The 14,349-nt window shown below is 50.0% G+C and overlaps 7 protein-coding genes across 7 annotated transcripts; 2 read left to right on the top strand and 5 right to left on the bottom strand.

The window, feature by feature from the left end:
* Window positions 1–148: 148 nt before the first annotated feature.
* On the bottom strand, window positions 149–1,073 carry EURHEDRAFT_550477 (uncharacterized protein). The gene is made up of 3 exons (XM_040787519.1): window positions 482–1,073; window positions 335–409; window positions 149–244 (listed from the first exon to the last, which is right to left on the bottom strand). Exon 1 carries the CDS (start codon window positions 725–727, stop codon window positions 521–523), a length of 207 nt encoding a protein of 68 aa, XP_040634066.1. The 5' UTR covers window positions 728–1,073; the 3' UTR covers window positions 149–244; window positions 335–409; window positions 482–520.
* A 347-nt stretch (window positions 1,074–1,420) lies between these two features.
* Window positions 1,421–3,685, bottom strand: EURHEDRAFT_467358 (uncharacterized protein; the record flags this gene model as incomplete). Its single annotated transcript, XM_040785172.1, has 2 exons — window positions 1,421–2,228; window positions 2,292–3,685. The coding sequence occupies 2 exons, from the start codon at window positions 3,683–3,685 to the stop codon at window positions 1,421–1,423; spliced, it is 2,202 nt and encodes a 733-aa protein (XP_040634065.1).
* Window positions 3,686–4,035: 350 nt separating this feature from the next.
* On the top strand, window positions 4,036–5,302 carry EURHEDRAFT_417523 (uncharacterized protein). The gene is made up of 2 exons (XM_040783222.1): window positions 4,036–5,156; window positions 5,244–5,302. Exon 1 carries the CDS (start codon window positions 4,411–4,413, stop codon window positions 5,074–5,076), a length of 666 nt encoding a protein of 221 aa, XP_040634064.1. The 5' UTR covers window positions 4,036–4,410; the 3' UTR covers window positions 5,077–5,156; window positions 5,244–5,302.
* Window positions 5,303–6,567: 1,265 nt separating this feature from the next.
* EURHEDRAFT_534415 (MFS general substrate transporter) lies at window positions 6,568–7,943 on the bottom strand (the record flags this gene model as incomplete). The annotated part of the gene is made up of 3 exons (XM_040787289.1): window positions 6,568–7,323; window positions 7,376–7,686; window positions 7,715–7,943. 3 exons carry the CDS (start codon window positions 7,941–7,943, stop codon window positions 6,568–6,570), a joined length of 1,296 nt encoding a protein of 431 aa, XP_040634063.1.
* Window positions 7,944–8,736: 793 nt separating this feature from the next.
* EURHEDRAFT_534414 (pyridoxal phosphate-dependent aminotransferase) lies at window positions 8,737–10,111 on the bottom strand (the record flags this gene model as incomplete). The annotated part of the gene is made up of 2 exons (XM_040787288.1): window positions 9,439–10,111; window positions 8,737–9,414 (listed from the first exon to the last, which is right to left on the bottom strand). The coding sequence occupies exons 1-2, from the start codon at window positions 10,087–10,089 to the stop codon at window positions 8,737–8,739; spliced, it is 1,329 nt and encodes a 442-aa protein (XP_040634062.1). The 5' UTR covers window positions 10,090–10,111.
* A 1,507-nt stretch (window positions 10,112–11,618) lies between these two features.
* EURHEDRAFT_390434 (class II aaRS and biotin synthetase) lies at window positions 11,619–12,468 on the top strand (the record flags this gene model as incomplete). The annotated part of the gene is made up of 2 exons (XM_040779832.1): window positions 11,619–11,862; window positions 11,911–12,468. The coding sequence occupies 2 exons, from the start codon at window positions 11,619–11,621 to the stop codon at window positions 12,294–12,296; spliced, it is 630 nt and encodes a 209-aa protein (XP_040634061.1). The 3' UTR covers window positions 12,297–12,468.
* A 330-nt stretch (window positions 12,469–12,798) lies between these two features.
* Window positions 12,799–13,861, bottom strand: EURHEDRAFT_527095 (nuclear transport factor 2 family protein). The gene is made up of 2 exons (XM_040787011.1): window positions 13,714–13,861; window positions 12,799–13,663 (listed from the first exon to the last, which is right to left on the bottom strand). The coding sequence occupies exons 1-2, from the start codon at window positions 13,791–13,793 to the stop codon at window positions 13,273–13,275; spliced, it is 471 nt and encodes a 156-aa protein (XP_040634060.1). The 5' UTR covers window positions 13,794–13,861; the 3' UTR covers window positions 12,799–13,272.
* Between the last annotated feature and the right edge of the window lie 488 nt (window positions 13,862–14,349).

Raw genomic sequence — 14,349 nt, 5'->3', positions numbered from 1 at the left:
TAGGTCAGAAGATGGTGTATTTCTATGTTCATTGTGTGATAAAACATGCGGTGAAATAGTTGAAATGGCGAATATCCGCTACCACTCATGAACTCACACTTGTCAAAGATATGAGGATTCCTTTTTGACTCCATTGGTTTCCTTAAAACCTGGCTTTTTCCTCTCGGTCTTTCAGGTTAGGGTGAAGGTTTCGAACAGGTCGAGTAACGGTGTAGAAGGCCAAACCGTAGGACTTGGTCGAGAACTAGAAGAAAATAGAGTTGTTAGCCAATCGCTCATTGTGTCAAGGGAGACTCGGGTAGAGGGGAGGATGGTAGAGAGGGTCGTGGCAAACCTTGACCTTGGATCCGACGTGGAGGAAAGTAAAGTCTCCTGGGACTAGGTGATGGGTGATTCCAGTAGCCTCGTCCTGTCAAACGAAACCACAACCGTCAATATTGTACAAGACCGGGAAAATATCTTTCCAAGAGAGTTGGCATACCAAAATATCAATCTGGTCATTGAGGACATACTTGGTCTCCTAAAAAGTGTAGTGTGCCGGTCTTTGCGGCCCCGCCTCGATCTTATAGAATCCAGAGGTAAAGTATGAGGGGAATGAATCAGTCTTGGTCCGGATTGAGTGGAAATCGGCTGTAGTTGCGTTCTCGCCCTGGGGAAGGGGGATGAACTCGTGGCCAGCGCCTTTGATGATAGCGAGAGGAACGAGGTTGTTAGACACTGAAATCATGTATCAGCAACTCCGAAAGACTTTTTACCTGCAACCCTTGGTCTAAGAGGCGAGGGGAAATGTCGGATGATTGCCCGGTGTCCACCAGATCCCCGAAAAGACGAGAGGTATTTCGTGAAGACAATGAAGAGGAAGCTTCCCTTGTAGCTATACTAACTCAATACCCCACACACATTTACCGTGGAAAGTCTCCAAGTGGGCGGCCGGTTGATGCATTTTTGGAATAAAGTAGTCCGACTGGACTTCAAGATGCGGAGCAGCGGCGGGTAACCTGCCCTGCCTGGATCCACAACCCTGATAACCGATGAGGCTAGATCTCAGAGATTCAGCCAAGAGATTGCTTGAAGGATGACACTGGCAAAAACGCTACTACTAACGTAATCAAATACAGATTGCAGTGAGGCAGCAAGGCATGGCCTGCTCAACGCCCGTCAGCCTGTTGATGCGATTCATCAGACTCATGGCAGCCAACTACTGCCCAAGGAAGCTCTGGACGTCTATGGATACAAGATGCGGGAGTGTATAAGACAGGCAGCGCAGTTGAGCTGGTAGGCATGTTGGGATGTATATTGGTGGGACAGTTAAATAGACTCATCAATTCCTTCGGCATAGGAATCGTACATTGCGTCCATATTCGTTTTTCCCGATCGTAGTTAACCTGCCGTGTCTCACAATATACCTGGTAATATCCTCTCATTCCCGCCCCCGGGGTCCTGCGGGATAACATTCATACCGTCTCTTTCCACGCAATGGCACCCCTGTTCCCAACCCTACCTGTCCAAATTCTTTCTCCGATGTGACGTCCCGTACGCATCCCGGAATTTCATCCAACACTGTGACATTGTCTTGGTCTGTGACCACTTTCAACGGGATCCGATCCCCCAGCTTCGACCCGATACGAAGCATGGTGAATGAATCCAACAGCCCAGTCCAGCGAGGATACCAACTCGCATAAAAAGCCAAAACAAAAAGCGCCACAAGGTCTATAGCGAGTAGGACTGAAACGACAATAACCCCAGCATAGGACATGGTGGGCTTTTCCGTGTTTGCGCCCAGATCGGATGACACCGCGAAGCTATACGAAGGCGCGAAGTCATACGAAGACGTTTCATCGGACATCCACGCCATGGTGGCCAGGTAGGCAGCTGCTGTAAATGTATTGCTGAGTATGTTTGGATCCTCCTGGCCGTGCAGGGCCTCGAGCCATAGGGCTGCGTTGAATAATGCGGAGTGTTCCTCATAGTGGCGGTCGACGCAGGCGCGACTCAGGGTATTTTCCCACTCTTCTTTGATTTTGATAAAGCCACCCAGTGGGAACAGGTTGACGCAGGATCCAGTGTACCAGATAGATGGATTGCTCACGAGGAGTGTTTGGAGAAAGGACCCTTCACCGAAAAGAGCCAGGGTGGTAAGAAACAGAGGCCCTTTATTATAGACTTGCTCTGGGGTCTTTGGGGCGTTATAGGAGAAGTTCCCTCGAGCATTGAGGATTTCTCGGTTACTATGGTGGTGGAGGGGTTGTTAATTGCAACCATATACGAATTTGGAAGTAAGAGGAACTCACCGGATGCTATGCAATCCTTGGTTTATGCACCGAGGTCCACAGGCTTCATTCGGGTCCTCAGCAAGTAAAGGGCCAGCGGTCTGTTGATTCATATAGTTGGGTAACTCGAAATATCCGGCCGTGGTATTCATCGTCACTCGGAACAGTGAGCCCTCAGGTGGGCTATCATGGAATTCCCCCCAGTCTAAAGGAACACTTCCTGGGCTCTTGTCGATTCGACCAGGTGTGCTTATCGTAATGTTCAGGTAGAGCTCTTCGGTGAAGTCCTGTCGCTTCCTCACTGGCTTCCAGGGAGAGGAAAGCAGATCTGGGGGCATGCACGCTGTGAGGGACCAGAAAAAGGGCTTGGGGTAACCCACGTGAGTGGTGTTGGACCATTGAACCTGATACGCTCCATTGTGGTCGCAGTTAGCTGGCCACTGTGCGTGGTCAATCTTCTGCCAGCTGGCAGTCGAGTTGATCCGCGGGAGAAACTGCTGCAACAGACCCGTGGTGAACTCTGGCGGTAGTGGCGCCAGAAATGGGTTCTGCAGCTGGAGGATTTCATTGAGCGATGCCCCCGTCTTGGGACATGGGCCACCCTCTTTGAATTTCCATGATGATTTATTACATGCTGCCGTGTCGCCACCTTCGTGCCACAGCAGTGATTGCTTCTGTCCAGCCAAGGTAGCCTCAAGGAGTTTCCGGGTCCCCATGATTGTACCACCACGATCACGACTTTCTGGGCTGAAACTGTCCCCGTCAAACTTGTCGGCGATTTCGAAGAGGCCTGAAATTTCTTGCGGCGACGTCGGAGTTTTGATTGTGATGGCAGATAAGAAGATCTGCTGGAGCGGGGCGATCAAACCCCCAAGGATACTCAATAGGATCGCAAGCAGCAAGAACCCGCTTCCATGGCGTTTCCAGCCCGTCTTCGTAGCAACAAGCCGGTAATATGTCTCGGGCGAGGTCCACCCCCGGTCCGCGATTGTCATCAACTGGCGAAGGCTGGCCTGCGACGACTGCTGTAGGTAGATGACGGCTGCACTGGAACATACCGCTGAGGTTAATGGGATGGTCAAGACACTGGTGATCGACTGAATTACACGCGCAGCTCGATACCAGTTCTCACTGGTCGTATACCTCCCGCCGAAGTCGTAGTAGGTTTTGCTGTTCCAGATACCGTAGTGGCTGGTGCCTATCGGTCGAACCGTAAGGACACAGACAACTGTCCAAGCGAAGATTGCAAAGCCCGCGTACAGGATGACGAGAACAAGTATATAGGATGTGGAGGCGATTTCTGTCGTAGGTGGTTCTTCGGGCTTGTCCCCGGTATGTTCATCTTCGGACGGAGCATGGCTTTCTGACCTATTACGTGCATTATTATCTTTTACCAGCGAATACTGAGGACTCATAATGTGTATCACGTTGTTCTAACGCAAAGAGGGGATGCGTCACTTATTTCTACTGTGAGAACCGAGCCTCAGCCGGCTTTGCTTGCTCCCTGAAGGATTTGCCAAGGAACTATTGAGGAGAAATGCGAATTGCAGAGTTGTCGCCCGTTTCGGCTGCCCCTTCTTTCGGTTTAGCGCCGCGCCCGTCGCCGCCCAATTCGGCATGGCATCGATCCCTTTGCAGTTTAGCGTGACCCGACCAGGTTTAGCGCCATCGACTAGGCCCAAATGGGATCTGCCGCTGACCACCGCCGCCCCGGAACCTGTCCTATTTATATAAACCGTCGAGTGCGTCGCCGAACGACAATTCTCTCTCTTCCAACGTTTCTCTCCTCATCCTCATCTCATCCAAGGCACCAACCGGCTGACGTGGCCCCTTGTCCAGCCGCCATTCTCGCTTTATCACACAGCCCTTTTTCCCACTTGTGATAGCGATTGAACTGGTTCTTGATCGGGTGATCCTGATAAACTCCTGTGGCGCCTGTTGGCTGAAAGCTTGTTCTTGTTTCTTTCTCCCCCCCTTACACGTTTTGTCGGAGCTGATATGCTGTCTTAGGGTGGACGGCTTTGTCACTTTCTCTGGCTCTGTGGAATCCGACTGTCCTCTTTCTGTTTTCCGCAGTCTATCCGCCTATCTTACATCACAGGAGTTCGCTTGTCCATGATGGATTTCCATGTAGCAGTTTATGGAGACAGCGCCTCCGCAGTCTCGGCGCCTTGAGACCGACCTCGCAGCAAAGAAATTAGACCAAATGTCCTCATGTCCAATCCTTCTAGTGAAGTGTGGTGGCCGTATTCTTGACTGGAACTATATCGTTCGCGTGTCAGCCTTTTTAGCACTCACGCCTTGGGCACAATGCCTAAATATGGGATTGCATGAACTAGGAGATCGAGATTACTCAAACAATGCCCTGCCACTATACCTCTACTCAAACAGCAAGATGGCGTCATTAGAAGAATATTGCGGTCTGCTCTATTGTCTCACTAAGGGGCGGCGGTTTCAATGCTCAGACCCCAAAGACAAGGTTTATTCCCTCCTTGGCCTCCTGGGAAATCACACCAAGGGAAAGCCGCCTCTGCGACCTGTTTATGCAGACCGCTCGGTTGTCGGCACCTATGTTTTCACGGCGAGTAAGATATTGGAAGACGCAGACAATCTTTTGCTTCTGGCTCATGTCGGGGGACAAGACTTCCAAATTGTAGAGGGTCTCCCATCCTGGGTTCCGGACAGGTCCTGCATGAGGGGCCTAGACCTTGGGATTGTCGGGGTGGTCTCAGAGCAAGCAGAATTAGCGGCGAACTCGGCTAGCGGTAGCCATTCAGACCAGTCGTCTTGCAGGTATGATATATAAGCACGGAGGTATTGCTCCAGGGCAGCATTGGTCCTCTCGGTCTGGCCATCAGTCTCAGGATGGTATGCGGTTGATAGCAGGTTAGTGATTTGCAGGCGACGTGTTAGATGTTTCCAGAATTGGGCAACAAATTGAGGTCCTCGATCTGATACAATAGTTTGCGGCAGGCCATGGAGTTTCCAGACATTGCAGGCCTACAGGCGCGCCACTTCCTCGGCATTGCAGGTTCCTTTGCATGGAATGAAGTGTTTCATCTTTGTCAGCCGGTCCATTACAACCAGGATTGCATCGTGCCCACGGCTCAGTGGGAAATGTGTGATGAAGTCTATGCTAATGTCTTGCCAAGATCTATCAGGGACAGGCAGAGGGTGTCACAGACTCAATAGCTAGAAGATATTAACGAATTGATATTCTTATCTAAACCAGTGTAGCCATTGACTAGAATATCGAATCTGGAGAAGAAAAGAAAATAAGAGGCAAGTCTATTTACGTGAAGAGGTCCCATATGGTTGTGTGTGGTCTCGCTAAGCAGCTTGTTTGTCATGATTGCTTCCATGGTATTGTTTGCCGTGTTGATGATGTTTGCTTATGAAGGCGCTGGGCTGAGCCGCTACACTTCGCACATTAGATAGCGCAGCGCTGGCAGGCCTAGCTTCTTTCTTCCCTTCTCCATGCTAGTATTTCGATAGAGAGTCTACCAATAAATTTATATTGTTCGAGACCGTCACACCACACCACTTCTGATGCCAAAGCAGAGTTCCTGGTGATAACCCTTCTCCAGAAGGCTGCCTGTACAGACGACATCCCTTTTGACAATAGTGATAATCCGGAGGCAACCCTCCCTTTTCCAACCATCGCGTCTGGAGAAGCATACCAAGCTATTTTCCGGGCCAAGCGCAGCACACCTGGGCAAGATGAGATATCCAATGCAGTCCTAAAGAAGGCCTGGCCTGCTCTTGGCCCCCATATTTCAGCTCTTTACAAACACTGTGCTGCAACTGGATGGCACCCAACTCCCTTCCGGCAAGCCCTGCTGGTAGCCCTTCCAAAGCCAGGGAAGAAAGACTACAGCAGCTCGTGTTCATATAGACTAATCGCCCTTCTCTCCACCCCAAGGAAAGATCTGGAACGTTTGCTTGCCCACAGACTCGCCTGGGTAGCCATCAAACACAAGATCCTACATCCTCAACAGCTCGGGGCTCTCCCCTGCCGATCTGCCACTGACCTGGCGGCAGCTCTGGTGCATGATATTGAAGAATCTTGGACTCGCGTAGGGTTGCATTCGGCACGATTTGGCGCGGATTGGGAGTGATTTGGTGGCATGGTAGGCAATAAAAAAAGATTAAGATGGTTGGGTGAGATTCGGTTGGATAGTGCGTCGCTCGCTTACATGCGTCGCTCGCTTACCGATCACGTTATGTAGCTCCTGTACACGTTCTAAGCATCCCGTCGGATAACCAACTACTTCAGGAATGCTCTACTTCTACGCCTTCAGTCCCTCTTGACTTCTAGTCTTTTAACACTCCTCAAGCCCCAAAGACTGACCACTACCAAAACAAAGCCCATTGAACAGTTATACCACCAGCCAGCCTTATAACCAGATAGCAAGGCCTCTTTTGTGCCATCCTCAGCCATCTGCATCTGGCCAGTAATCTGCCGCGCAAGAAGCGCCGACATCGCGATCCCAAAACTCTTTTCTACCTGCGCAAGCATATTAAAAACGCCCCCCGCCAGCGCCTGCGTCCCCGTAGGAAAAGCGGCCGTCATGATCAAATTCGCGATTGTATACATCAGGTCTGCATCCAGCAGGTTAAGCGCCATGGCCTGGAAAACACCCCGCCAATACCCCGGACCATCGACACCGCATAACGTCGCGAAAAGCAATGGCGCGATACCGCTAACAAGGCAGGCTGCGGCAACTGCGACTGACGGCCGCAAACGCGGCAAAAAGGCGCCCGTGGCGACGCTCATAACCACGCCGCAGACGGGTGCCGGCATAAAATAGAGAGAGGTGATTAGTGCTGATTTTCCCCGAATGTCTTGTAGGTATAGGGCTGCCAGCTGCTCTGAGGCGTTCAGGGAGCCCCAGACTAGGAAGACAGTGATGCAGACGGCTGTGAACGGGAGGTGGGACCATAGTATATTGGGGATTAAGGCTGGGCGGTTGAGACGAGCCTGGCGGCTCATCCAGAAGGTGAAGGCCGGGATGAAGACTAATGCGGAGCATAGAAGCACGAGGTTGAGTGGCTCGCGCATTCTTTGGCCTGCATCTGAGCCGGTGGATACGCCAAGCTCGTACCGAGATAAGCGCGAGGCAGATGCTGATAAGCAAGGCGCCAACCCAGTCGATATCGTGGAGGAGCCGGGTGAGTATTGCGTGGCTTATTGGTGGATCCGTGTCTACGCCAGAGGGGAGTGACCACAGCGCCAGTGCAAGCACAACGCCGTTGAGACAGGCAGTAGTGTAGAAGCCCCATCGCCAGCCGACGGTGTCGGCGAATACCCCGCCTAGAGCGAGTCCCAGACCAAAGCTGACGGCCTGGCCGCCGCCCATCGCAGCGAAGGCGATGCTGCGGCGGCGAGGCCTGCTGTGACTCGCAGTGCAATTAGCTGTATTGGGTTGCGGCGAGTCCGGAACCCAGGGCACTTGCGGTCTGGAACAGGCTCCCGAGCAGACAGACGCGCCGGCAGCCCAGCACGTCGGCGGCGGCACCACAGAGGAATAAGATGCAGCCACAGGCGAGTGCAAAGGCAGCGGTTGGCCAGAGTTGTAGTGCTGGTGGAACCTGCAGATCGATCGCGATTACTGGTGTGCATACAGTCAACAGACCGGCTAGCAGGTTCCCGATGCCTGTGATACACGTCATGCAGGCAATAATGGTAATTGCTCGACTATTAGAGATAGATGAAGATTGATCTTCGGCTTCTTCGACTATCAAGCCAGAAAGGGTGGCTTGAGGGCCTGGGACTGCGCTTGTAGCTGAATTCATTGGGGACGAGGACATGAATAATCTTGAAAGAGAGGTGGGGGGAGGGACTAGGAGTGCCTGATAATATGCTAGAAAGACTCGTTCTCAGTAAGTATTTGCGAGGAGGGAACAAGTTCAGCCAAAGAAACAGCGAGTCCTTTTAAAAGCTCTGTTTGCTCACTAAATTGCATAGAATGAATGGCACGTGGTAGCATAATTATGTTAGTGAAGTGGGTCTTTCGGATCGTAGTTCAAAGGGGAAATCAGGAGTCGATTATTCCGGACTAACGAGGTCTATATGGAGAGGACTAGCTGGATGGGAGAGGTATATTGCCTAACGAATGTACGTGCGCGTACACAGCTGGTTGAGTGCTTGATTTAAAAGAGTTATGTGGGCACGTCGACTATAAGAATCTCCTGACCTCGCTACTCGGGTCAACAATTTATCCTAAAAACTTAGGTCAATCTTATGTATTCAAAGTAGCCTCGGAATCCAATACCTATCTAGATAGTGATTTCATTTACATCCATAAAGACATAAGCTAAGTTGGATGCCATACCTCAAGGAGTATAGGTAGAACCATCACTGTAATAATCACGGAATACGTAGTTAACTGCTATTGACAATATCCTGTAGCTGTTATTGCAGATCACAACCGCTTTTGGGTTCTATAGTTATGTACAATTGACGTTAAGAGCGAAGGGCATTCATGATCCGTTTCAAACCCTCATCAAGCTGCTCACGGTGCTGAGAGAAGGTAATACGGAACCATCCTGGCTGTTCACTGCCAAACTCATCGCCAATTCCAAGGTGCACCTTGTGCAGGGCTAGCTTGTCTACTAGCTCCCCGCTTTTGATCCGTCTTGTAGACTCGCTGCCATTGAATGAACCCTCGGGTTGTAGTCCCAGATACGCTGTTAACAGATCGCACCAGACGAAGAAGCCCGCATTCGACCCTCTCGCGTAGGGTATCCCATGGTTATCCAAGAAAGAAACGACATAGTCGTAAGTAGCAGCAAGTATTTCGTTGTTTTGTATGATGAACCGACCTACAAACTCTTCATCTTCCAGAATGGTTGCTGTAAGATAGTCCGCTAGGCCGGAAATCGAGCTATACTGGGCAACTCCTCGGATCGATTCAAGCAAGTCGCTGTTCTCCTGCGAAACAACCACCCCTAATCGCATCCCGTTCGCTCCGAAATCCTTGCTGACTCCCCATAGTACATGAACGAGGCTTGGATCGATCAGCTCGTCGTGGTGGATGGAGAGTACCGAGGTAAACTCGTCCATACGCGCAGCCCCATCCTGACCCTGTCTCCAGACCGACAAAGCATATATCTCATCGCTGATCAGGTGAACGCCGAACCTCTAGCAGAGCTTCATCAGCTCCACGAGAAACGACCGAGAATAACATCGACCTAGCGGGTTGTGCGGGTTGCAGAGCATGATGGCTCGAATCGTGCAGCCCTGCTCGCGGGAGCTGGTGATGGCTTCTTCATATCTGGATATCGCCGAAACGCCAATGGGATCGACGCCCTCAAAGCTGACTTGGATGAGCTTAGCCGCTGGCCGCAGGCAGATGTCTCTGTTGAAACCTCGATAATAAGGGCGCCCCACCAGGATACCGTCACCTGGGTCACACAGGGCCCAGGAGCAGTGCTCGATTGCAGACGATACTCCGTTAGTGGCAATGATATGCGATGGTTTGAGCGGTTTTGAAGGGTCAAGGTAGCGAGAGAGAAGATGGGCGATGGCAGTCTTCAGCCGGGGAGAACCTGTGATGGTGTCGTTCAACAAAAGATGCCGTCCGGATAGTTCGAAGTTGCTGTTCGCGCGGAATAGCAACTGTTCTTGCATCAGGGTATTGTCTGCGACGCCGAGAGTGACATAGCCATGAGGGTTGCTCTGTGGGTGCCAGATATCGGTAAGAATGTCCCAGAGGGCATTGCTTGTGTTTCTCAGTGAGGATCTTGCCCGCAGAGATAGTAAATATGCAGATTGGCTAAGCATTTTTTCTTGCTGCCCTGTAGAAGTATGAGGCATGTTGATCGAAACTATGACTCTTACAAGGCGCAGGAGATGGCGTTTGTTCTGAAATGCCACCAAGTCGTTCCTCTGACTTTTTTTTTTATACTTTTTAGAGTCTATTTTATGAGTCAAGTCCGAGGGAAGACTCGATGGACCGTGCCTCGTTCCGGGCGAAGTGGGTTCTTTTGCGCCTTCCAACAACAGGCTCATCCACCAGAACCCTTGAGCGACAAGAAAAAGAAGAAGCGAAAGAAAACCAGAGGTTTACTTTTTTTCTTTTTTTTGGACCGGAGGCCAAACGGACAGGGAAGGGAACGGAAGTCAATTGCGTTAATCTACACTATTTGCCTGCTTAACGGACTGAATATCCCTAGAACTCTCCTTTTCTTGCTTCATATCACATCCCATGGAAACCGCCTGATGGACAGGGCGGCAAACAACTATTCTGATCTGGTAATTTGAATCCCATATAACAAGCTTTGTGCTGGCAGTGGAGAATGCCAGTATAAAGGTGGCCTCCGATAATTTACGCGGAGCCTAGGAAGGCCATTTGTGAGTCGTGACTCGGTAATACCTAGATCATTGGAGGGTAGACATTTCGTCAGCAGAAATTAGCTAGTAATCCATGACATGCATTTTGTTATTGCGCTTCTTACTACTGAGAGGCAATTGGCTTATTCCTTTCCAAGGTCCAGTTCCGCACGGGCCATGTGAAATAACTACCTATTTGGAATGTGGCAATGAGTCACACTGAATGTCAACTTTGAACAGAGTACAATGTGCAGCAATAACTTGAGCAGCTCTTCTAATCGTTTTAACCTGAAGTACTCAGATTCTCTATCTCTTTACCCTGTATCAGATCCTGGTTCTTTATCGCAATCATTCTATTGCTTTACGGCTTTCAGGATCTAGGTATACACAATCCTACAAACAAGGTCGATGATCTGACCAAAACACCCCGGAAATGTTACGTCGACACTGAAAACGGCGTTGACGAGGAATCCGCCGATGGATCCAAAGCCCGGCCTTTCAATTCGTTGGCGCAGCAGAAGGAACGAGAAGCAGCCCTGGAAGAGGCCAAGAAGTATGTTGTTACAGAGGACACGTCGCTACCTCGCGCTACAAAGGTCAACATCGGGAATAAGGATATTTAGTTGGGGAATGGCACTAAGAAGGGTGTTAGAGTGAAGGTGTGCGGTAGGGATCCACCGTTTACGCGCGCAGAAGCAGGCAATGTTCATTACTTTGTCGGACGGCTACGGCCATATACAGTGCTTTATTTCAGCTGGAAACGTAACAAGGTTGGTTGATGCCTTGCGATTCGCCCAAGGGACCTCTTTGGCGGTTTATGGTGAGATGAAGACAGTGCCTCCCGGTCAGCATGCCCCGGATGATCGTAAACTTCTTGTAGATTACTACAAGATCCTCGGACACGCGCCCACGGGCATGGACACTTTGACAAGCCGGATCTCTGTGACTCAAACCATGTCGTGGTGTTAGACAATCGGCATTTGGTTCTTCGTGGAGAGAAAGCGTCCGCATTAATGAAGGTCAGGGCCGCTGCTGAACTGGCCTCCATTGATACGTACAGGGAGATGAAAACCACCAAAGTTACTCCAGCCCCGATGCAGACGCAGGTCGAGGGGGGTGCAACACTTTTCGAAATGCCCTATTATGACAAGAAGGCGTATCTTACGCAGTCGTCGCAATTATATCTAGAGACTGCTCTAGCTGGCCTCGGAAGCGTGTACTGCATAGGAAAATCATTTCGTGCCGAAAAGAGCCTGAGTATGTCGTTTCTTGTCACTTTAAAATCCCAGTCTTAAGCTAACTAAGATGTCTTTCCTGCAACTCGCCGTCACCTTTCCGAATTTACCCACGTCGAGGCCGAGTTGGACTACATCGACTTCGCCGACCTCCTCGACCATATCGGACAAGTTGTCATCAGTGTTATTGATAAAGTCCTTGCCGAGAAGAAATCCGCCGCACAAATCCAGCTTCTCAACCCAGGCTTCCACAGACCATTGCGCCCCTTCCTTCACATGAGGTATTCCGAAGCCATCGAATGGCCCAATACTCAGGGCCCCCTCATCCCCAACGAAGAAGGAAACCGGCATACATTCGGCGACGACATTACCGAAGCTGCAGAATGCAAAATGACGGACGCTATCAACTGCCCAATCTTCCTTTCTCACTTTTCTGCGGATGCTGCCGCAGCCTAAGCTGAGCTATGATCTTTAGTATGACAATGCATGCAGCATGCATAGTACATAAATTAAACCACAGTTTGGCACACTAAGTGGTCTTCCATTTCACTGATGACATGCAGGTAATGCGTCATAGGCCGATGAGTTATATAGGCATTTATGCACGACCCATGTAAAGACTCGCGCCACCCGGTTCCGTGTTCAGCTCTCTTCCTTGAATGCTTCTAGCGTATGAGGAACATCCTATGAATACCAGCTAAAATGCTAGGTGTGATGTGGCTGCAGGATTGGCACTAGGGCCAAGTTTGTGGAGGCATTGGCTCTGATGCAGAAGCGGCCTTGTGAACACCAGCGTTCTTACTTCCGTCTAGCAGGTATCCACGGCGCTCCGTTTACTGGCTGGGCCGGCGAAGAAGCCTCTCATAATGAGAATGGCCAGGGACGGGTATTTTAGTGTTCATGACAATTACACCTTTTCAACGTAGATCTAGATGGAATATAACCCATTTCTGGAAGGCAGCGATCTCCAACATTGCCAAGCTGCTTCAGGGTTGGATTTACTAATAACTCTCGAACTATTGACCGAAGCTAAGCCACACGCCGGCCGGTTAGTAGTTGTGTGGTTGACCACCAGCGTGTCCCTGCTGTTGTATGTTTTGTCTGATTTTCATGCCTCACTTGCCTACAGTGGGATACACCCAGTTCCGGGTTTTCTCACTTGGTCAGTATTCTCACCCAGATTTAAGCTTGGGTGTCACAACCGAAAATGGAACCAATAAGTGCAGTTCGTCGCTGGCAGCTCCCAAACAATTCTTGATAGTTTCACCGGATAGATTGAAAGGTCATGGCATCAATCCTGCTACCGAGTATCTTGGCTTTTATTTCATAAGCTTTTCTGATTGGGATGCAGCGTAGGATACCAATCAGAAAATGTTATCCACATAGAACAAGCAAGATCCACGTATACTATGGACTCTCGTACACGCGATATTCACCAGTGATCTTCGCTGATTTTCACCTCATTGACATCGACTCCATCCACAAACCAGCGTCCCTCGCCGTCTCCATTTGGGCCTAGGAGTAAATCATTTCCAGTCATCATCCTTTTTTTCATTTTGCCATCTTGATCGAAAGTCCAATCTTCCAATCCATAGCAGCGTTTCCACTTGTGACCGTCTTCGGCATCTTGGTATTCATACCAGAATTGCACGGCGATGCGATTCTCAGTAAAAGCGAATAGTTCTTTACGTAGGCGGTAAGATTTTTCTTTTTTCCACTTAGCCGTAAGAAACGCCTGTATGGCTTCCGTGCCGGAGAAAAACGAGGTCCGGTTGCGCCAAATACAATCTGCAGTATACGACTTGGAAACCTCAATCGGATTCCTTGTGGTTTGTTAGATTGGCCAAGTATGACGGGAAATGAACGAACGAACTGGGTATTCCAGAGGTTTTGAGCGGCCTTGACTTTGAGTGTGGCCGATTCAAACGTGAACGGAGGCTTTGCTGAAGCCATATTATCTGCTAGATGAGACCGGTGAAATCTTGTAGACAGTTATAACAGTCGATGAATGGTAGAGAAAGTACAAGGGCGGGGTAGTTTTTCACCCCGCTTTTGCGTGCAGCTTCTGCACTATCATCCTGATATTCGGCCTTACGAGCTTAGAGACTATTAACAGAACTATAGGTTCGATTTATATTATAATAGCAATGAAGAAACTCAAGCAACCGAACAGTAACTAAATCTGGGCATCCATCCATGTGCCGAAACTTCCCCCTATGAATCCGAAACTCCCTGTGACTTTAATCATTCCCCAATTTTCCACAATATAAATCTAACTGCTATCCTTCTCCCCGTAGATGGTAGCCGTAAATACGGCCTTGATGCTCTGGCTAGCTTTCAAGACGAACTTCCCGAGCGCATTGTAATTTGCCTCCTTGCCTCCTTGGCACCTGCTATCTTCAAATTCTGCTGGTGGCAGTAGTGGTCAGTACTAATATGGTCTGAGTGTGGCAATGTGCTATCCCCGTTGCTCGCAGGTGTGATGTAGACGTAACCCGTTCTATCCTTA

The sequence above is a fragment of the Aspergillus ruber genome (genome assembly GCF_000600275.1).
Source record: "Aspergillus ruber CBS 135680 unplaced genomic scaffold scaffold00051, whole genome shotgun sequence".
NCBI classification, from domain to species: Eukaryota; Fungi; Ascomycota; class Eurotiomycetes; order Eurotiales; family Aspergillaceae; genus Aspergillus; species Aspergillus ruber.
Note: the sequence above shows the minus strand (reverse complement) of the source record. Positions and strands in the feature narration are given on the sequence as shown.